Genomic DNA, 23,183 nt, shown 5'->3' with positions numbered 1-23,183 from the left:
ATTATTATTATTATTAGTATTATTATAATTATTATTAATATTATTATTTATTTGTTTGTTTTTCGTTCGTTTCCACGCGCGGTGGAAAGTCGATGTACGTTGGACTCGCGCTGATTCGCGGAACGGAAATCGAGTAAGGACGAAACGAGCGCAACGGTGTGAATCCGAGCGTGAAAGCGCTATAATGTGAGCGTACGAAGGCGACGCAGGTCAGGACGAGACGAGGCGAAAAAGCCGCGCGGCTAAATCGTTAAGATGAGAAACCGGATCGTTTCGGTGCGGTGGATAACTTTTTCGACGGATACTCTGCTTGGTACTTAGTGCATGTCGATAGAGACTTTCTTTTTATTTAAAAAAATCGATGTCTGAGAAATGGTGTTCACAATAATATGGTACAACAACGTAACGGCATTACAGACTTAGAATATGCTCGCGCGTACACGCGCGCGCGTACGCGTACGCATGCGCGTATACGCGCCAACATATATGTACACGTATATATGTATGTATATGCGTAATATTTATAATAATATAGGTAATTCTTCTTTACCACAATAACATGGCTATATACAAATATTACAATGTTTCCTTCCTTTCGTTTTCTCTTTTCTAAAATCCTCGCGCGCGCGCGTTCGATTCTTTCTACCCCCAGCCCCCCCTCCCCACGTGTTTGCCCAGTTTTTCCAATTTCTTCTCGTCGTCCTGGTAACTTGCGAAACGCACGGGGTCGCGATATTTCCTGGCACTGGCTTCGTAACGCACTTGCCACGCAGAGACCAAAACCGATTCTTTATCCGGGTACAACGATAAATCGCCGCGTTAATCATCCTAATTACCATTCTATTTCTCTTCGCGAAAGAGCGTGCGTGTATACGTATGTGTATGAGAGAGAGAGAGAGAGGGGGGAGGGGGAGAAAGTCAGTTAGAGAAAGAGAGAGAAAGAGAGAGAGAGAGAGAGAGAGAGAGAGAGAGAGAGAAAGAGAGCAAGGACCGTGGTTTATTTTACGTGCGCAAAATGTGGATATATAGAGAGAAAAAGGTGCAGAAACATGGACGAAGGAGAGACAGAGAAGGAGAGGATGCCTGGAATTTCACGCAGGACTCTGCCAAATATCGTGGCCACGAACGGAAGTGGCTACAGACGTCGTCGAGTGTTGACTCTCGATGGCGGTTTCGATTCTATAGCAGACCAGCAACCTAACCCCTCGACACCGGAAATTTCGATGCAATCGCTGTATCTAGGCAACTGGAATCGTAGACTATGGAAATTCTCAACGAAACAAGATTCAGCGCGAGCTGAGTCACCGATCATCCGCGAATTTTCCCGATGTCGAGGAGGTTCTCGTCTACGAAATACGCTCGTCTTTTGATACATGGTGTCCTCGAGGACTCAACGCTAATTCGTGTTTCTCGTATTCGCTTTCTGCACACATTCGTACATCGTTCTGTATATATTTTGCTATTCGGTATCGACATCGGTTCCATTCGTCACGATTAGCTCGTTTGTAACTCGTTACAGGCGTATCGAGACTCGGTTCACCGATATGCCACCGTTGCGGCACTCGCGCGAATCATGATCGCTCGCGGTTAAGTACGGCGACTCGGAACAAACGGAACGAAAGTCGCGAAGGTGCGCGCCCGATCGGTTCAAAAGATCGTCGGATCGGTACGGCACGGAAATTGACGTGTTCGGCTCGAATCTAAGCTGGTTCGTACAGACGATCGTCGCTGATCGTTACATGGCTCGTTTACGTCGTACGTTCGCAAGAATCGAAAGAACGATCTTACAATCTACGAATCGACGAATGTCTACGCGCTTTGGCACCGTCTCGCGGCTACGAGACTTTCTCGCGGGAGAAGCGGACAAATCGGAAAGAGGTCATCGAGTTCTTCCATTTTTATCTTTAATCAGTAATTCCAACGGGTTTCAACGTGCAATGTTACCCTTACGACTCCTGAACTCCTTTCGAAACGTCAGTCGCGGATCTCTTTGCTTAATTTTCTCTTTCTCGTCAGTCTCGACGCTCTCATAATCGCATTTAATCGCCGCCTAATCGAACTTCGTTCGAGTTCCAAGAAGCGCGGGATTTCTCGTCGTTCGAAACGCTAATTTCGATGTAAAAAATTCGCACGAGGCGGAAGTTAGTCCATCGAGTAGTCTATAACACGCTGTTCCTCGGTGTTGTACAGAAGTTGCGCTCGCACGCGAGTCACGCGAACGGTGCTGAGAGTCTTAACGTGCTATTTAGCGAGAGCGAAGGATTAAACGGCGAAGAGTAAACGGTAATAGCGAGCGACGATGATCTATCACTCGACGACGATCTCTAGTCGTCACGAGAAGACTATCGAGTTTGATCGATGCTTTTAATTAACTTGGAAACAGTCGGGTGTTGCGCTCATGCTCGCGATAACAGGCAGTACCCTCGGTGTGTAGCAGAGACCGGTAGCGAGAACGGGGTACGAGAATGGAAATGGCGACTATTAAAAAGTTTCGACAACCATCGGGGCTTGCGATCGCGCTTCGTCTATTCGAGCGAACGTCTCGATCGCGTCGATCTCGCTGCTCCGCTCGAATAATCGAATCACGATACTTGCCCACGCACGTATCGATATCTTCGTCATACAGTTTTGTACTCGATCGACTTTAAAACTATCGCTGTGAAGTCCTTTCCATCCTCTTACGCCTTTCTCGCTCAACGCAGCGAACGTGTTTAACAATGTTTGACAACGTTTAGCTAGGTAGGAGATCGAAGATGATTCTAGAGTACAAAAGATCTCGCCGAGAATAATTCGCGAATCATTCCTGTTAATACTATCGCATGTAGCCTATTTTTCCGCACGGACACGCGTACCGATTTCCTCGCTGGATCGTTCCTCTCGCTCGCGGCTGTGATCGAGCAGCGAGTGCCCGGATGGCGCTCGAAGAAGGTCGATTACCACTACGCACGTACACTGTATACAGATATAAGCGTCATTCCCATCTTCTCTTTTTGTTTCTCAATTATATATTACACTTTAGTCGAATAAGTCTAACGCGACAGGCGCGACCGCGCGCGTCCAATGAATTATGGTAACGTGTATACAAAGTACAGTGTATTACTTTCAAAAAACAATTGACGACCGCGAAAGTTGCACTCTTCGCGGTTTTATTTCTTCCATCTTCCTGTATCTCGTTTGTTATTCTGCTTTTCTTCTTCCTCTTCTTTCGTTTCTTCTGCTTTCCTCTCTATCCCGTTTTCTTAACGATTATTTGTTTACGTTGGTTTTCTCTTTTTCGTTTTACATCTACCGCGTGAAGCGATACTGCGAACGACGGAAATGATACAGAAATCGAATCGAACACGCTGCGTTCGTGATTCGAACGCGGGAAATAGACTAACGAATCGTTTGCTGGGACGATTCGACGCGCGGCTACCGCGATCGGTAACCGGTCGAGGAAGGAAATTCGAAATGTAGGCGATCGTGCTCGCAGACAGGGCGAAAGTGCGCAACGAAGGAAAGGGTGAAGAGTAAAGTTCTGAAATGCTCGATCGTTCGAAAGGTGCCTCCCTCCTCTCTCGTGTCTATGTCTTTATGCGTTTCACATGCTTGATAGCTTCTTCCCCGTTAAGTACTCCCCGATACGACGATGAGGAGCATAACCAACCCACGTATTCTGTATATTTTTGTTTTTTTGTTCTTTTTTCTTCAATTTTTCTCTTTTTTTCCATTTTTCATTTTCGCTAAACGTTAATTTCACCTAAACAGTAGTATCTTTCATTTACCTTACTAGGATCGTATATGACAAAAGCATGTATAAATCAGTAGACATTTTGTTTTGTGCTTCTTAGAGATCATACATGATACAATGTACAAAGTAGTATAAAATAAAAAAAGGGTTAATAAAGATTTGTATTACTTAATCTTCAATTAACGGTTTTATCACGAACGGGACACCAGTGTCGCCTGGTCGATGGACGAGGTTTCCAACGCGAATACGTTTTGTCTGGTCGATTATTCGTCTTCGAGGCTAGCGATCGGGCGTAGCATTTCGCTGCTTGACCCCCTAGTTACACGGTTTCTCGTAACGAGCCGTATACGAGACCATAGATCGTGTTCACCGATCGTCTCGGTCGACCCACGGTCTTCCCTTTTCTCATTTTTCCACGACGACAACGACAACGATGGTGTAGCGACTGTCGCATGTTGGCAGAAAAACGACTTCCCGTTGGAAGCGCATCGACGGCCGCGAACAAGACTCGTCCCATTTGTCAAAGTGTCCCAAGAATAAATCGCGACACCAGGACAGATAAGAATTCGTATTTCCTACGTAATATAGTCAGCGCATAATCGAAAATGAGTAAAATGTCTCGCCTTAAAGTCGATCCCGCCTAAAATGGGCTTCGGCGCTAGGATCGGATATAACCATCGTCGGGTCGGTGAGCATTTGTAGACCATCCATGTCGATGGGGTTGTCGTCCGATGGAAGAAGATCTGGGTCGAAGTCGCCTATCATCGCTGTCCCGAGGTCTTTCACGAATTCTGGGTTCGTCAGGTCGTCTGCCCCGGAGAAGTCTGCGAAGGAAAATTATTATACAATCTCTCGAGTCAAGTTTGCCGGCCGAGAGCCACGTAATAACCGGCCGAGAGCCACGCGGTAATATCACGATTCTGCGCTCCAAAGTGCCATTTTCTTCCTACCGATGCAGATGACACGCGAGATAAACAAAGCGCGGATAAATGAAGCAAGATCGATCGCTAGTCCCATCGCAGTGTCTTCCCTTTGTTTCCGATACTCGAGATTAAAGATGAACGATCGCGTGTTCGGAGTCAGTATCGATAAGTACCATTCTACCGCGACGTGTTCCGACTCTTATTGATACTCGAGAGGAACAAAACGCGATTGCGTTACTGTGAAATAAACGATACGACTTTTCCAATGATCTCTGGTACTTAAAGACTTAACCCTTTGCACTCGGCGATCTATTCGTAACAGAAATATAGTAATTTCTGCCACAAAGTCGACGATATCTTCGAAACGGTAAATAAGAAGTGCAAATTAATTGTGAGACGTAGAATTATTTTACCTCGATATTCCACGCGTCGTTGGGTAATTTAAAATTCGAGATATTAATTAACAACGATCTTTGGAATCTGATTAAATGGCGACTGAGAGTTGCCTCTCGAGCGCAAAGGGTTAATCCCTTTGTCCGAGGTACTCCTGACAAAATGTAATCATCGTGATCAATGGGTTTATGATACATTTGAGAGAATAGGTTTCTTCCTCAGAGCAAAAGGGTTAACAACACGCTATTCGTTTCTATAGTAGATAAGTGACCGCGTTTCATCCCTCGTTCCGCAGAGAGACAAGAATTTTCTGTACACAAGCGCTAATTTCATGGGAACACACCAGTGAGGATGATCGTAGGGGTGTTGGGCGTCTGTGGCGTGAGTTGCTGGGTGGTGTTTGAGTTGTTGCTGGTGGTGGTCGTGGTCGTAGACTGATACGGCATCTGCGGACTCGTGTTGAAATAATCGGCATCTCCGCTGCCCAATTCACCACCGATGTTTATCGTGTCGTTCTGTAAAGGAATTCCAACAGAATTGTACCACATGCGCGTCACGAGTCTCACTACTTTACCATTAAATCCAGCCGGCACAGAGGGCCCGTCGATCGTACTTGGATCAATTTTCTAGCGGCTGTCGGTTTACCTTCGAGACTCGTACTCCAGTAAATCAATTAGGTAACAATTACGCGAAGAAGCGTAAATAAAGGTCGACGAAGAAAAAGAAAATGAATATCCGAGGGAATTACGAGTCTCGAGGAGTTTCCTTCGCGTTCTACGTCGCGAGGAGGAAGAATCGTGCCAGCTCACCTGCGTGTAATTCGTGGTATGATTCGGCGAACCGATATACGTTCCAATCATGTTGGGTGGCACAGGCGTGTCCATCTGAAGCGAAAAAGAGAAAATAAAACCGGATGAGTGCGATGGTTCGTGGATCGGTATTCGTAGACGCGAGCTGTTGCAGCGAGCCAAAAGAGGGATATCTCGGTCGAGAGGAAGAAGAGGAGAGCGAAAGCGGAAGAGCTTGATCCGTGGGACGCTCGATCGGCTCGATAGTCGCGCGTTCATCGCATCGCGTTTCTTCCCGTGAACGATCGAGCTCCGAGAGGATGCCATGCGGGGGGATGAAACGGGGATGAAACGGGGATGAAACGGGGAACAAAGAGCCGCGAAGATGGAAAACAGGGTGAGGGAAGAGCGCGAGGGGTGAGAAGAAGCGGAAGAAGGGGAGAAACAAAAGGCGGATGGAATCGAACCGTGAGCGGTTTTATTCGTGGATTCTCCGTTGGGATTAGTCATTAACGTTTTCCTAAACCTCCGGCTGAGTTCGTGGTAACGACATTATTAGCCTTTAATCGCTCTCGACGAAAATTCCACGGGTATCTCTGGCAGAGGGGACAGAGAAATCTCTGTATTTATCTCGGTTCTCCTCCCTTCTATCGTTCCCCGTTCGATTTTCGCTTGGGGGAAATCGGGCATCACGCTGTGCCAAAACGATTTTCGCGGGAACACGCGCATCGTAATACGCGATCGCGGTATCGATAACGCGGCGACTCGCGCCGCCGTGGTATCGGGGCCGAGCGAGTGGACCTCGTGAGCCACACGTGAATTTTCACGTCTTATCGTCCATCTTTTACAGCCTCGGTATCCGTCGTAAAGCGGCGTCGTTTTGCAAATTTTAGCACGGGGTCCCGCGCTATCGCGGCGCTTTACGGCCGGCCGATGGGACGAGGCGGAGATAGCGGGACGTAAACGGTGGAACGAGCGCTTTCTTATTAAATCGTAGCGACGTCCGCCGCGTTCCTGCGCCCCCGGGATATGCCCAATTATCGCGACGACGATCGAATTTCGGCCTGGCGAACGGCGGATGTCGCGGTGGAAGTGCCGCTGAACACCGTGATAGCCGCCGTTAGCTGCTGTAACGCGACCGCAAACATCGATCGGTCGTTGGCTGGTTACGAGAACGAAAAAGAAAAAGGGAAAATAACGAGGGGAGTATAGCATAGTAGACGACGGCGCGTAGAACGCGAGAGTTCGCGAGTAGAGGGTGGATGCTCGACGTGTCGAGGGGTGTGAGAGAAGGATGAAGTTCATATAGTTTGCCAAGGGCGTTATTTCACCTCTATCTGCGTGCTCCAGGTGCAACCAAGTTCCATGAGCTGCTGCGCGAATTTCGGCCAATCCTGACGGATGCGGGCAACAGATAAACATCAAGGCTTAACATTTCAATCGTATCGCACAACGAGAGAGTTTTAAAAAATAGTTTGCTTTTTCTTTTTTTTCGAGAGCGACACGAGAAAGGTCTCTAGAAGAAGGCGATATCGTGTCTCGCTATATGGCCGGTGCCGGCGGTCCAATAGAAGCGCGCGTCTGAGAGGATGCACCGCGGAATCGGCTGAAAAATTTCTTCGCTACGAATGGCAACGAGAAACGAGAGAGTTAAAGGAAAGTCAGAGACTCATGCAGAAATCGCGCGGAAAAGCAAGTTCGAGACGACAAGGTTGTTCCAGCTGACTTTGGCAACCGCGAGTGGTTCTCGAAACGAAGACACGGTCGATCGGTCACCGATACGTCGCACCGGTTGACGGCTAACAATGCGCGCGGCTACACCGGCGGCGGCTCATGGATTATTAACTCGTATAATTAGCCGCCTTTTCGATCGACGGGATGCCCGTCGGACGAAAACGGAAGGCATACCAAAAGCGAGAGTGACGGAGTAATTCGCGCTAACTCGTGCGCGTGGAATAATTCATATCGCTTAGCCCGCGAAGGTTAGTCACCGCCGCGGGAACATGGCGCATGCTCGCGAGCCAAATCCACGAGCCGCGGTCGCGGGAAATCGTGATCTTCCGGGGAGACGAACGGGAAAAAACGGATCCAAAGAAACGAATGAGAACCGCGAGCGTAGTAAATCATAGCAGCGATCAAGCGTCTCAAGGATATCTCGATACGCGTTCGTCGCGTGGTAGAACCTAAAAATCGTCGCAGTCCGACACGCGTTTCGGAAAACAAAGAGAGAAAAGCGTCGCCGAGGTCGAATGGATGTTGCGTATCACGCACTGCGGATTTGTAAGCGTGGAATGCTTCTGCGTAAAGGAACGTGGAAAAAATTGTACACACTCAACGGCATCCGTGAATCTTACGCAAACGAAACGATAACTGCTCGCGTACTTACCACTCCCTTCCGTATGCACAAACAGACAAGTACCATCCGATTAAAACGCGGTTCTCAGCGAGTCTGCGCGATCTACGAGATCCCGGGATCCAATCCAGGCTTGCGATGTCTCGAACGAGCTGGCATTTCTCGAATACTTTTTTGGATAAATCGATAAGGAGAGTGCGAATCCTTTCGGTCATACATCTAGTTGACACTTTGCAGGTTTGTAGATTTAGTCATCCAGTTCGAGAAAATACGTCGTTATAATGGCAACTATTCGATGGTTTCCGAGATATTTATGATCAGAGTTTTATTATTGCCTTAATAAAACTTCCCGTACAATGACGAGTCTGACTCGTGATGAAGACTTTGGTCCAAACACGAATATCACGAGCCAGACTCGTGAACAGAACATTTTTCTGAATACAGTTTCGAAACTGTCATCTATTACGAAATATAATATATTTATAATATTTATAAAAGGAAAAAGGATTAGAGTTTACTTCCACAATAACAGTACCGCGTAAAACTGACTATGTCATACGTATCGATATACATTTCGACTCGTATTGCGAATATTTTCGAGCTCACGTCCACTATTTGGATCCGGATTTCGTCGAGCTAAATAGTACGGGAAGGGGTTAATTACAGATTTATTTCGAATATTTATCAAATGTCGTTGTGGAATAATGGCGACGTCCGAAAATTCCCACGTTGGTGGCAATTTGTTGCCACGATGTTGCTATCAGGCCACAATGCCACTTGATAACTATCGATAACTATTCGGAAGAAATCTCTAGTTATTATAATAAAGCTTGAATCATAAATATCTCAAAAACTACCGAATAGTTGCTAAACTAAATCTACAAACCCGCAAAGTGTCAACTAAATCAATGACCCGAAGGACTTGCACCCTCCTTCTGAGTATAATTGTACATCACGATTCCGTAAAACCACGAAACGTATGTATGATACGAACTTTGGGAAACCAAAAGAATCGGCGAAATTTCTCGAACAGTTCTGTGGATAAATTATATACACAAATCGCGATGTATTCCGTATATTCTGAACCGCAAGACGAGTATCTGGCGGAAAAGAAAAGCGGAAGTAACCAAGGCCCAAAGGAATCCTCGAAATTGCTCGAGTAATTCTCCCGATAAATTGCACACGAGTGTATCACGATTTCGTAAAACGGCGAAAAGCGTGTCTTCTGCGACTCCTGGGTTAAATTCCTGTGAGAAAGGAGACCGGAAGTAACGCGTAGAGTCCGAAGGAGTGGTGGAAATTTCTCGGTCAACGGAAAATACCCCGGATAAACGTAAGGTACGCGCGATGTACGTCACGATTTCGCGAAAATTGCGCCTCGTTCTTCCTGAAAAGCTCGTAGCGAGCCTCGAGCGGAAAAGAAAGCGGAAGCACGGTGTCACGCGAAGCACGCGTGCTGCAGCCGCGTACGGTGTTGAAATTTCTCAAGCACGGTGGTTGGACGCTATCGATTTAGCTTGCGCGCAACGAGCAATGAAAGAAGGCGAGCGAAGCCGTTGTTTACGAGCGGATCGCGTCGCTGTCCGGGCACGAGGGTGAGCCTCGAGGATGCCTCGTGCGACGCCGCGAGTCCGGTGAACCGGACGACGCATCGGGACGCATCGGTGGAACCGCGTCCGAGGATACTTTGCCATTCAGAGAACGCGAAATCGTCTCGCGTGGACTGAAACCGAACGCATCGTGTTGGATCGTTGCCAAGGAACGAGAGCACGAGACACGGTGACTGAGAACGCGACCGCGGTGACAAGGAACGGACGCGTTTCACTAACCATCGTGAAGTGTCTGCTGAAGCGCCGCTGCCTGCGCCTGGTTCAGGAAGTAGCTGTTCTGGTCGATGTTCTCAGACGCCAGGTTCGGCGGACCTGGATGGCCTGTGGGACTAGGAGGCGCCGATGGATTATTGCTGTAACTCAACGGGCTGCCCTGCGATCGATGACAGATTCCAAGGGTTTGGGTTAATTTTCAATCATTTCTTCGTCGTTCGATTCTCGCGTTCGCCTCGTATGGTTCGAGTGATGACAGCGGTCGTACAATCGGTCAATTTGATATCGTACATCGGTACCGTGTACATTCAGAGTCGGTCTCTTGGCGATAGTTTACCGGGAAGTTAGTTAAATTCTTTTAGACACCCGATATATGGAATATGATCTTGCGATAGTTAGTTAACGCGTTAAGTGCCCAGCCCGTTTTGCTTGCTATTCCGTTCAGGCCCAGACCCGGCCAACAAGTGGGCCCAAGGTTCATCAAACTCGGAGATACTGTACCAATTCTTATAACAGGAATTCCCAAACGTTAGGTCCAAAGATGGCGACGAATTTAGAATACGAATTTAGAATTTAAAACACCAAAAGTTAGCACCTTTGTAACGAATGGAAATCCAAACCACACCTTTGTTTATCCTGTTTTCGTGGTCGTGTAATAGGAACTTAAAGGTTCCTCGAGGACTGATCGGGCCCGAACGGAAAGTCTAGCGTGGCACTTAACGTGTTAATGATCCAAGCGAGAGTTGATTAATTTGACAGGGGTCTGAATCGTTCACGAGCCAAAGTGACTGACCTCTCGAATTTTGAGAAATCGATTTGATAAGTATTGCGACTCATTTACGAATAGCAGGCGATTTTAGCTGTTGGCAATATCGGGAATGCGATTTCGGTATCAATCGAGAGCGCCGTTAGATACGATGATTTACGAGCTCGCTGTATCGCACGAACCAACTATGCGTCACATGCAATATACAGGCCGAATGTCCCGAACGCGTATACGCAAGGCGATACGCGAAAGGTATGGGAAATAAATTTTTCTTCATACCCCTCGAGCACCGGAGTGACATACGGACGTTCCTGTATTTTTCGCGAATTTTTTAATACAATGATAAAATGTGACAAGGCAAAGAGTTAACCCTTTGCACTCGACGATGTTTTGGCTAGAGAAGAATAGGAGTTCGAAGATTTTCTGTCACAAAGCTGACGATATTTTTCTGAGCAATGAATAAGAAGTCGTATGATAATTAACACGTAGAATTATTTGATTTCGATACCTCGCACATAGTTACATTATCTGAAATTTGACATATCAATGAATATCGAGCTTCGAAATTTTATCAAATGGCTACTGAAGGGTTAATCCTTTGCACTCCACTTGGTAGAGAAGAGGAGACAGGTCTGCGGTACAAATCAATTCGCAGGTGTTTATCATCTTTCTGCCACGAAGCGAAAGTTTTAGATTTCAGAGAAACTCCCAGTGGATCGGTCTGAGTGGCTGATCGATCAAACGGAAGTAAGGGGAAAAACGTGGAAGGTTAAGAAAGTTAGGCGGAGAAACTTACTTGAATCGTTAGCCCTGGCGACGACTGAGGTGACGGCCTGTTCACCTGCTGCGAGGATCTGTACGAGCCTAAGGAGTTGAGCTGCGGTTGCTGCGTCTGCGACGACTTCTACGAAGAGACACATGAAGGATCATCGTGTTAAGGGAAGCGGGACAGCTTCAGCAACGATTCTTTTCAGCGTCGAGGAACCCTCTACTAGCAAGCACGCGACTGAGGGACCAATTAACCCCGCGGCGGTGCGAATCGTTTGATCCAAAGGGACCAAGCTAAAAACGCTGTAGCCGATCATCTCGACGCGAAAGATTTCGTGCCAAGCCGTGCCTTTGAAATCGTTCCACGAGCTACTCGCGGCAGCTTGGGAACGGAGAGTTGGCGTACGACATAAATCGCAGAGGAATCTAGTTAGAGGAAAGGAGCAAACGAAATAACGTGATATACTAACTGGACTTTGCGGTGGCACAGGACTGTGCGGTTGCTGATAAATGTAGTGGCCAGCTGGACTGTGGGACGTCGCCGTCGGTGGCTGAGGCACCGGTTGTTGCGAGTAGCTCTGAAGATCCTGTTGCGAAGTACTTGTGCTGTTTTCTAGCGCCACACCCTGTGTTTCATAGGCATCGCTATTAACGATCGGTCGGCCCTCGCTTTTTTCCTTCGACTAGCCAGCCTCTGAATGGTTAGCAGCGGCAGCCTACGCGAGCTCGCACAATCGATTGCTATGCCGATTTCGAACATCCAAAGTCACGGGATCGCGGTTCACCGCGACCGCCACTCGCGTCTGCACTCGATGGCCATCTCCGCGATATTTACGCGAAAATGGGGGTCGAGATCGTCCTTTGCAGGCATTTTTCGTTTCCTCCGTCGGTTTAATTTTCATCTCGACGCTTGTAAGACCAATACAAGGCCGCTTGGACTCGTGACCGCGACGATGAGGATGTTCCTTATCGCTCGAGTATCCAACTTTGTTACGGTTTGTAGCGAAATGCTTGAACTTCTTGAAGGAAGTAATACTAGAATCCTCGCGAAATATCTTACGCATCTTTTTACTCGTAGGAATTATACAAAAGACGCGCCCATTTTACGTATCAAGCGTACAGAAGATATTTTCAGTAATCTTTCTTAGCACATTGCGTATGGGTGACGAGATATATCGTCTTTAGCAAGCCGAACTTTGTGGCGACGAGATATCTCGTTTTCAGGTTTCTTCGACTCGATCGATGATTTAAGGAATCAAAAATAGATTTTCTTGTTACGTTACCAGGGTAACGAAGTCTCGAAACCAGATATAGTTGCAAATTGTGCCAAACACCATTGCACAAAGGAGAATACTTCGCTAGATATCATACTCTAAAGAATTATTCAAGTTTGTAAAATAAATAATAGTTAAAATGTTAAAAAAGATGTATAAAAAATATATAGTAATATTTAAGAATATCTTATGCGAATATAATATCAAATGCGAAGTATTTCTAGATGCCCAAAAGGTGTGGGTCCTGGAAGCTCGTTGCGCGAGTAGAGTGCAGTACGCAATGTGTTAATAAGATTTTAACAGAACAATTTCTTCATCCTGCATCTCAAAACTAGATTGCTAGAGTTTACGAGTCAAAACGGGCCCAAAAGTATTCGCCTTCCAAGGGTCAATCGCGAATCAAGCGAATGTTTATCGAATTTAGTGTCGTTGTCGGTTCGCGTGGACCGAGCTCCGCCATCTTGAACGATCGACGTCTACCCGATCGATAAAGCTTCGTTTTTCCCGCGCGAATGCGAATGAGATTGGCGAAGAGATCGGATTCATTTAGCCGAAAAAATTGTCGGGTCGTATCCGACGATACGGAAGTTGCGAGCAACGGTGAAATAACCTTGAGAGGAAGAAAACGAGTTCGGAAGCGGAGGACAAACATTTTCCATTTACGCGGCTGAAACTTTCGATCGACGTTTCCGCCTGCGACGATCTCGACGGGACGTTCTTCGCGTATTTCGCGTTTGAAATTCTGCCCGCGCGTTTCTGCCTCGAGAACTGAACGGGGTAGTTGCCCCGATCGCGTGTCAACGCGAGCTCTACTTTTAGTGCAGGACTTCTGCTACTCTCTCGACGTTGACACCGCGGCATTATGGGTCGAATTCGTGCCCGAGACGCGGTAATCCGTGACTTTTTCTTCCGGCGACGCGTGCTCATCAACTACTGCTCTGTCTCGCAAGCTCGGTATTTGTTAACAAGCGAAACGATATTAAAAAAAGAAAAAAAAAGAAAGAAAATTGGGGAAAAAAGAGGAGCCCGAAGAGAAAGAAAAGACAGTCGAAATGAAACGCGGCGTCGCTGTAAGCGCAAGAACAAAAGTGACCACTAACCTTACACGTGTGAAGGAACCTAGGGTTAACAGGCACTGATAAATGGTTCTGCAAAATAACAAACACAAACAAACACTACAACAAAGGCAAAATAAAAATAAAACGAAATTAAAGATGGCCGCTAAGCGTACTGGAGGCTGACACTAGTTTGCTCGAACGATCGAGACGAAGTCGATCTTTCGTTAACGTTAATCGAGTCCTTTCACATGGAAAGAGCATGCATCGTCCTTGGGACAGCCAACATCTGTTAACACCGGGACTACCGAACATAACCTCAAACTTTTCTTCCTTTTTTCGCTGCGATACTTTGGCGGCCAATAAATAGCGTCAAAAAATATTTTTATAATAAACAATATCAACAGTATTCCTAACCTACTGAACGTTAGTCAAGGTCACGTGTTTCTCGTTTCGAAGTATTAACCCTTCGCACTCTTGCCCTTGTTTCTTTTAATACCTCCAATATGGGGCACCAATTAGATCAGGAGTAATTATGCATGAAATATTGAAACGAATACACGTGATTTTCTTTTTTACTTTTTTATCTTGGCATAAATGGGAAAAATATCATCGAGCGTAGAGAAGTATAAGAAAAGCTACGAATTGTTATATCCTTACAGCGAAAAACTCTTCGAGTGCAAAGGATTGAAACTTTAATTATTTAATTACTTTTTGACCAAGTTAATGACCGTTTATCGTATACAGTATCGTTTCGATAGCTGTCAATAGTGTTGAAGTACACGTTAGAAGCTGGTAGTCCCGGTGTTAAGGGAGAAAGAAGAATTTTCGACGTTTCGTGTCGAATTGAGTGCCTCGCGAGAGAACTTGCTCGTAACGAAATTCCGCGATGCAGAGTGGAATCGATATTCAGCCAGGCAACGATTAATCTAGATAACGATTAACAAACCGTGGCCGAGATTGCTCCATCGGAGAATAATAACGGCACTCTATCGAAATTGTTCGCGAGCCGAGCGGCATGCCACGGTGATTACGTTCAAAGTAAAACACTTTACCGATCCGAGCGTTTCGTAACAGTCCGCGGCGATAAGCTACGCGTAGAAAGACGAAATCGCTGTGCCGATCTTCGATACCCCGAGTTTATCGTCCGTAAATCGCGATCAACGTTGCGCGATCACGATTCCGTGGGACCGGAAGCTCCGTGTTCTCGGGACACTGTGGTGGTTATCGAAGCACAGAAAAGCACAGAACATCTTCCTCCATGCAACACTACGCATGTATCAGCCGTTTCTGGTTCTTACGAGCTAACTAGCTTTACAGGGACCAGGCATCTTTCTGGGCCCTGTCCACGAACCACGGTTCTTACCGATGGTACCCATTTCTTTACCACGAGTCTCGCACGATGTTATAAGAAAAGGGGTTTATTTAAAAAAAAGGAATTAATCCTTAGAGTTATATAAAATTCCCCAATATTTTTTCGTTTCTTCTAACTTTTATTACCAATATTTCTAACGCGTGCAATAGTTTACTTAAATTTTAAGGGAACTCGTGTCAAACGAGTCGCAACATTCCAATGGTATGAAAGAAAGCTTGGAACCGATTTTAGTAAAATAATAAAATGGAATTAAAGAGAAAAGCGAGTAAGTCCTCGAAGGGTGAAAGATTTTTCTGGTCATTGGCATAGACCATGGTCCAACGATCGTGGAAAGATGCCTCGATCCCGTAATACTGATTTCTAATCCGACACGTAGCCGAACGCACCGTGTCTCTCCATTCCTCGTGACAGAAACATCGATTGTTATTGGAAAATCTCGTAACTTCCGGTGTAATCGGCGGAAAACAAATTTCCCGGTTCTTGGAAGTGGCGAACAGTGGCCGGATCGATGAAAGTGAATGGCACGGAAAGACACAATGCTATCGACTGCTTGGCAGGTGCAGCAACATTCTCTAAGAGCCCGATACCGTGTACTGTACGGGGTCGCAAGGATATTTACTTGGGCGCTGGTCTGATCCTGCGAAAAGGATAGCCTCCCAGCTTGGGGCAAGCTGGTCGGCGACAGGTTTGTGGGACTGCTCGTTTGACGACTCTGGAATACACCAGCGGTACACCATTTCAAAACAGATTCCTCCTTCGAGGCAGAGACTACCTAAGGCTTTTGTGCCACAAGTGACGCTACCTGATATGACACGGACACGATCCGGGTGGAGGGATAAAGGTGAGAGAAAGGGACTCAATGTGGAACGGGATGAGAACTGTGAACAGAACGGAGGAACGTGGTCCGTGACGCGACTACGAGCGCATTTTATCATAAAGTCGACACGACATGACACCACCTGTCTCTTTAACTTCTAAATTCTTCTTCGATCTTGGTCGTCGTTCGAAGAAAAGTCCTGTTTCGTTCGGTCCAAGGGTCCAAGTTTGAGAGATCGAGTTGACGGATAGAGACAGAGAGAGAGAGAGAGAGAGAGAGAGAGAGAGAGAGAGAGAGAGAGAGAGAGAGAGACACAGGAGTTTTCTTCGGAGACGAGCGAGATAGAGAAAGAGAGCAAGAGAAAATGCGACTGTGGTAATGGTAAAAGAAGTGGTACGAAAATGTGCAGCCTCGTGAGAGATGAAAAGAGACGGATAGGCGCGGAAGGGACGTAATTGGACGGACTTACGTTGCTGAACGGCGTACTGCTCGAGTGATCCTCTTGATCCGACTGGAAGTGGGCCAGGTCGGGCAACGATCGCGTGTTGCCTATGGGAATTTGCTGTCCCGGTGGCTGAGAGCTCGGATCTATGCTGCAAGACAAATACGCGGTCCAATCAGAAATCGATGCGTTTACGAGGGCTTGGGAAACGCTCGAGAACCTTTGGAAACTGTCAGATTCTCGAGGCGCCAGCCATTCCTGCGACCACCACGACCAATGTCAATGTTTCCCGAGCGTAAAGCGAAAGCGCAAAGTCCCGAACTCGCTTGTCATCGTTCCGAGAACGATGTTCACTGCGAATATAACATAAATGAGAAGAAAAAGGAAAAAGAAAGAAAAAAAAAAGAAAAAGAAAAAGAAATGAAAAAATAATAATAAAGAAGCTTCGATAAGTATGGCGAATGCGTTAAAATTGAAGACTGCCCCGAGGACACGCCGGACGGTGCCTATTCAAAATTATATAAACTCCGTGCACGAGCGCATTAGTATGTGCGATATAATGCGCCGCGGATACAATGAAACGCAGTATAATAGCCACGACGCATAAATAATGCATACACCGAGCGCGCAACAATAGAGCGTGTACTATCAAGAAGAGATATTCCGCGAGATCGCGAAATTTCAGCCGTCTTTTCTTAGGATTGCTAATCGCAATCGATGCGAAATTGGCACGAGTGGTCGGCGAAAAGAGAGTGAGAGAGAAAGAGCCTTACTTGCTTCCAGGCACTCTAGGTATTTCGCAGGACGATCTTGGTCGTTCGATGAATGGGTAAGGCAAGTCTCTGTTGTCGCTCCCGGACCCGCTCACGGTGTGTTGATCTGAGCACAGCGAATACGCAACATGTAAAATGACAACGAGTTTTAGTCCGTCTCTGTCGATCTCCGTCGATCTTTTAACAATTGGAAAAAGTCCCCAAAAATTGCCCAAAAGTGTTCGTTTCGAGTTGGTCGCAGCTTCGTCAAGGGTGGAGCAGCTACGACCCGAAAACGTGCCATAGCCCGAGGATGATGCACGCGATACGCAGAGCCAAGGCTGGCGTCCGATTTCGCAACGTAACGCCGTGTAATGCTAGTTGCTAACATTACTACGGGTATAACGTTTCAGTTCCGACCCCCTCGTGTCGTGGGTCGCTGGCAGATTAAGAGGGAATCATCGAAGCCGCGTATACCGGAGCGAGCGGAATCGGAAAACCTGTCCCCGGCCAATGACCCGCCTCGCGCTCCGTAAATTCGAAAGCTTTCGCAGGAAACTCTTAATAACTCCTCGTTCCCTATGAAAATGTCCCACTTTCCTTGCACCACCGATACTTCACCGACCAGTGCGCGTCGGAGCCGAGCGCTGATCTCTCCGAATGGAACGCGGGATAGATTTATTCCACCATGGACGCGATCCTCGGAACGAGCAACGGGAATAAAGAGACGTCGATGGATCCTCGATCAGGCTGGGAAACGAGCTCGATGATCTCGGTGGAAAATTCGCGAGGCAGCACACTCGAGGTGGTATGCACGTAGAACGAGGTAACGAGGTAATGCGATAACGAGGGAATTTCTCAGACGAGCTGCACAGTCGCAGGGGTTGGCGATAATCCCCGAAATAATGCGCGCAGGAATCATTTACCCGCTGAAAGCGTTAATTACACGCGAAGGGTTACATTTTTCTGCAGACCTATCCCAGCAACTTAATGGCTCTAAAATTACGTCCTGGATTAGCCACGCTTCGCGCCAACCGTCCGATTTTATTTACACCGCCGTTGCCACGGTGTCGAGGGTGTCGAGGGTGGAAAAGAACGACCCGGGTAATCCCGAGAAAAAGGACGAGCTCGTACGTGCAGTCGCGAAAGAGGAAGAGGAGAATTGGAAGGATTCTAGAGAACCGGAGGATGAACCAGCTGCGATTCGAAGAAGGAAAGTCGCCGTGGAGGGTTCAGAGAATCGATGGAATTGCAGCGAATATCGGATCGGATATCCCTCGGATTGACTATTCGTCGCGTCCATGTGACGCGCGTTTTCCGATGTAAAGACGCTTCGCGACACTGCAATTCGGTTTGCCGCGGGTTAACAAGCGGCAGGCTGATTGGCGCATTTTTTCCGCGAATACCGGCGCCTGCTCGCGCGTTTTCCAGCGTGGTCGGCATCGTTAAAACGCACCGTGACGCTGGAAAAGCGTTTCCACGAAGCAGATCCGAGCCGAGGAGAGGAGCGGCTTTGAAAACGCGTGTCTGCGAGGCGATAGATCCGCAGGCCGCGGAGAACCGGAGGAATCGCGCCGACACCGTGACTCCGTGGACAAATCCACTTAGTTCTAATTAGCGACCATCGCTTGCGTCCTTATTTCCATAGACGCGACTGACTTCGCGAAGCTCCGGCCGCGTAGTACTTGCACACCTTTGACCCCGGATGTCGACGTCGTTCCAATTATCTTCGGCTGTGAAATTTCTAAACGAGGATAATTGCCAATCTCGCAAAAATACGTGAAAAACCGGTCGTAAGTAAATTCGTTATTCGACAGTCCTGATTCAAAGATAGATGCTTGGAGATCTCTAGCTGTTGTTTAATAAACGATTACCGTGGGCATGATGACTACCGCTCTGTCGGCTTTAATTGCTTACCTAGTGCAAAAATATTCGGAAAACCGGTTGTGAATAAGTTTAATTCTTCGACATGCCAGGGCTAAAAATAAATGCTTGGAGATATCTCGGTGTTTACTCTAAACGTGGAACATTATATCTATATCGTTTGAAATACCCAGCACGTGATAGGAAATTAGGTACCACGCGTCAGCCTTGAAGAACTGACCCGTGATACGTTCATCGCAACCTATTCGGACTATGCATTATGCACGCGAGATCTTCGTCGTCGGTTAGGGTACGAACCAACGGTACTCTTTCATACCTAAACGACAGAGACGTTCGAGATCCGCGAGCACGATGGCTACCAGTTTATGCACGCGAGATCTTCGTCGTCGGTTAGGGTACGAACCAACGGTACTCTTTCATACCTAAACTCGGGGAAAGCTCGATCCCCGGAAACGAGTGGAAGCTAGCAACGATTCACCTCGCAACGTGGATTTAACGACGAGAGGTTAGGGACGCGGAAGAACTGCATCTCCGTGGAAAGCCGCGATCTACGCACGGTTCGTAGGATAATAGGCTGGAAACGGAAGTCGAAGAAAGAAGGTCGGACTATACCTCGTCGATGAGGGATGGTGGTGGCTGACTGGCAGGCTTCGTTGGCACTCTGGTGCAGCGCCGAATCCGAGTTCGTTCTTCTCCATGTGTCGGTTGGCGGTGGCGAGAGGTACGGCACGCCGCTGTACGGCGAGGTGTCGTGCCTCTTCTCCATCGGACGAGACCGCATCGGGCCAACCCCCATGCTCCTGCCCCTCTCGTTGTTGCGGTACACCATGGAATTGTGCTGCATCTCCTCCAGGTTGTTGAGCGCCGTCTACAAACGCCAAACTCACGTTTATTCCGAATACCAGCACTCGCTAGGATGCCGAAGCGGTTCTCATGCATGCGACACTTGCACTTGGTTGTTGAGAAAGGGGAAGATTTATACGCGTCGAGAAGGTGAGGTATGAATGGGATGTCCAATAGAACGGTGTAATTCAGCGAGTCTCGATTTTCCTCAGGTTTTCTCTTTCGTTTCACTCGTTTTGGAGAGGCACCGAGCAGTGCTTGATCGAGTTTGGTATCAGTTTGCGGAGTATTAGGCAAAATGATAGCGTACTTCTAGGATAATAGATGGAATTTAAAATTTTTGTATTATTTTTAGAATATTTCGAAGTAAATACAGCAAAGATCGAGATGGTACTTCTTTACTTATTTCTTAAACCTAACGTGGTAGCAGTATATAAGAAGCCTCTTCATCTGCAAAAAATGAGATCTCGTTGATTCGATGTTTTCGTACCGGTGCATTTTTATTCGTCAAATCGAATACCACGAATATCATCATTTTCGTCATCGTCGTTGGTATTTCCACTTAAAACATTTACCTCGAATTTATTACCTCTAGAAGTTTATTACAAGTTATAACGTCTGTAAAGGATTAAAGACCGGGATACATTACATGGCTACGTGTGCGACATTTACATAATTGCACTGGTTCCAAGAAACGCTAAAAATTACAGAGCGCGTGTAATCATTTCGTCCCGCAACGCAGTACCCATTCATCGTAATTTAACCTACTATACCTAATTCGAAAATTTCGTAGAACATGGTCCGGTTGGCGTGCCACCCGAAGATGTTCACGAATTGTCCGTCAAATCGAGAACCTCCGACGCGATTGAAACCCAACATCGAACGAATCTCGATTCTTTCTACAGCATCCTCGAGAGAGGGACCACCCGCGGCAGATTTTTCCCGGATCGAAGCGAAGTAACACGTTTCAACCTTTCTGTAATTTTCTCCACCCACGAATCTCTCCTCGCGAAACGGTTTATCCGTTTTACGAGCGGACCAATGAGACAGAGCGTCGGCGTTCGATCAGGTTCCCGCTGAACGGGAATCCGTCAGATAAATTCGCGGAGATGCGCCTCTGCTCGGAAAATATCCGCTCGATGGCGAATCTACGATCTAGCGAACGCGGCGTTTCAGCCGAGAGAACGTCGACCTCTCGATAACAGAATTAACGGGGAAATTTGCATCCCGGGGACGCGGAGGGCCCTCGCGGGAACCAGAGAAACAGCTCGCGCGAGATTCCTTTCTTTCGCCAGGCGGGACAGCGGGGAATAATACACGCGCGGACTCCGTGGAGACTCCGTTACCTGGCAGCGACCTGGCTGCCGAGGCTGAGATGGAAAAAAGGGAGGGAAAAAGCAGGGGAAAAAAGGAGGAAAATGTCGCGCACGTTAACGCGAGGCTCGCGGTAACGATCGTTCTGGTTATCATCGCTCGACGATGCGAACGCGTCGAGATCCGCGTAAACAGGCGGTGTTAATTTTCGGTGTTGCAGGTAAGAGGCAGGGTGGAGAGAGGGGCGGATGGTTGCACGAGCGCATTCGAAATACGAAGCGGAACGGGGTAGGCGTGGACAATCGATGACGATACTATAATTAAAGTATCCTTCGATATTTCGCTCGGGTACGGACCGGGAACGGTGTAACGTGGCGCGTCGTCGATGTCAAGGCGTCTGCGACGCGAGTCGACGGACGGCGACGAAGGGGTGGCGGAGGCGGAGGGTGGCGACGCGAGGTTTATAGTGCAGCGAGATAAAAACGAAGCGGCCGTGAACGTGTACGAGGAATCGCCGCGAGCGTCGCTTCTAATAGCCGTTGCCCGCTCCGCTGCCGCGACCAGCGCGAGACCGCGCGAAGCCGCGAGCAGCCGCGAGGAGCCGCGCAGAGCCGTGCTTTCAACTTTTGCCCCGCGGCCGGGGAGCCGACTGACCCTGATTTAGAATTTAGATCGCGCGCCGGGTATTTCGGAAAGTCCGCGTCGTTATTTAGAACTTTGCACGATGGAATAAGCGCGAGTCATCGGCCGGCGTAAGTCACGCGTCGCGTGTATTCGCACGCGTTCACCGGGACACGAGCGGTCGGAGAACGAGGTCGTCCCCACCCACCGGGTGATCCAGCGTCGATGGAAATGGCCGGATATCGAGCGAGAACGGGCTACCGATTTAACGCCACGCGTGTATATTCTCGTAACGCGTGCGTGGCGAATTAATAATAATAACGCGCTGTGCACGAGCAGACGAGCGCGACTATCGCGGCGCAAGGTTCAAGGAAAACCGCATTCTCCGCACGGCGGAGACGCGAGTCTATTCGCAAACGGTAGGCAGCGTCTGGTGTCGTCTCGGTTTTCGTCGATTCCGGCGTCCGAGTCGGTGCAAATGGGTGGCGGTATGGACGGAAAGGGGAAGAGGGACAGGACGACGCGTGGTCGCACGCGGAGGATGCGTTACCCCTCGAGGCGTATCGGCGACGTAACAAGCGGAGGACCGATGGAATTCGAAAAACGTTGTAGAGCGGCGGAGCTCCGCCGCGGATCGGGTCTGGCTCTCCAATTTTAGCGTCGCAAGAATTGTATGGCATAACGATATATTTTTAGTCGGTGTACGCGGTACCGAGCGTGTAACGCGTAACGCGTACGCGCCGCCCCGAGTGTCTCCGCTCGCGACCGGCGCGAACGCCGTAAACACAGCGGCCAGGACAGCCACCGATTCTCTCTCCGCGACGACACGTGCTCGAAACAGGTACGCCCGCGAGAGCCCATTCATCCGACCGTCACGTCGACCTACGCTCCACCTCTGTCCGCGCGTATTTATATTACCGACGAATTACGATTCGGTCGACGAATTTCATCGCCCTGTCGCGCGTCTCGAAACTCTCGATCTGGCATGGATCGACGGGGACCGGAAGGAGGAATCGCGACGTCCCACGTTAGACCTAAATCAAGAAACCGTGTTGACTCTCGTACGCGATGCGATATCGCTCGACGAGTTGCGAATTTATCAAAGGGATCCCCGGACATGGTAAAGAGCGATAACCACGCTAGGTATTTACGATCACGATCGGCTTATCGCGACGCGAGACGTTGAACCTACACCGACGCACCTGCCTCGGATCGTTCCTGCGATCTCGAGAGGATTGGCATTAGGATTTCGCATTCCTGAC

The 23,183-nt window shown here is 48.1% G+C and overlaps 1 protein-coding gene across 1 annotated transcript in view; it reads right to left on the bottom strand.

The window, feature by feature from the left end:
- Window positions 1-3,811: 3,811 nt before the first annotated feature.
- Window positions 3,812-23,183, bottom strand: part of LOC108548027 (CREB-regulated transcription coactivator 1) — a 44,419-nt gene continuing 25,047 nt past the window's right edge. The window contains exons 3-14 of the mRNA XM_017900793.1: window positions 19,756-20,011; window positions 17,281-17,386; window positions 16,535-16,658; window positions 13,919-13,966; window positions 12,015-12,170; window positions 11,573-11,680; window positions 10,017-10,170; window positions 9,182-9,222; window positions 7,166-7,228; window positions 5,856-5,930; window positions 5,390-5,561; window positions 3,812-4,554 (exon numbers count right to left, since the gene is read on the bottom strand). Of these exons, the coding sequence (XP_017756282.1) occupies window positions 4,355-4,554; window positions 5,390-5,561; window positions 5,856-5,930; window positions 7,166-7,228; window positions 9,182-9,222; window positions 10,017-10,170; window positions 11,573-11,680; window positions 12,015-12,170; window positions 13,919-13,966; window positions 16,535-16,658; window positions 17,281-17,386; window positions 19,756-20,011 (1,503 nt within the window). The 3' untranslated portion in view covers window positions 3,812-4,354. The remainder of the gene's footprint in view (window positions 4,555-5,389; window positions 5,562-5,855; window positions 5,931-7,165; window positions 7,229-9,181; window positions 9,223-10,016; window positions 10,171-11,572; window positions 11,681-12,014; window positions 12,171-13,918; window positions 13,967-16,534; window positions 16,659-17,280; window positions 17,387-19,755; window positions 20,012-23,183) is intronic.

The sequence above is a fragment of the Eufriesea mexicana genome, unplaced genomic scaffold (genome assembly GCF_001483705.2).
Source record: "Eufriesea mexicana isolate 0111107269 unplaced genomic scaffold, ASM148370v2 scaffold1358, whole genome shotgun sequence".
In the NCBI taxonomy this organism is placed as follows: domain Eukaryota; kingdom Metazoa; phylum Arthropoda; class Insecta; order Hymenoptera; family Apidae; genus Eufriesea; species Eufriesea mexicana.
Note: the sequence above shows the minus strand (reverse complement) of the source record. Positions and strands in the feature narration are given on the sequence as shown.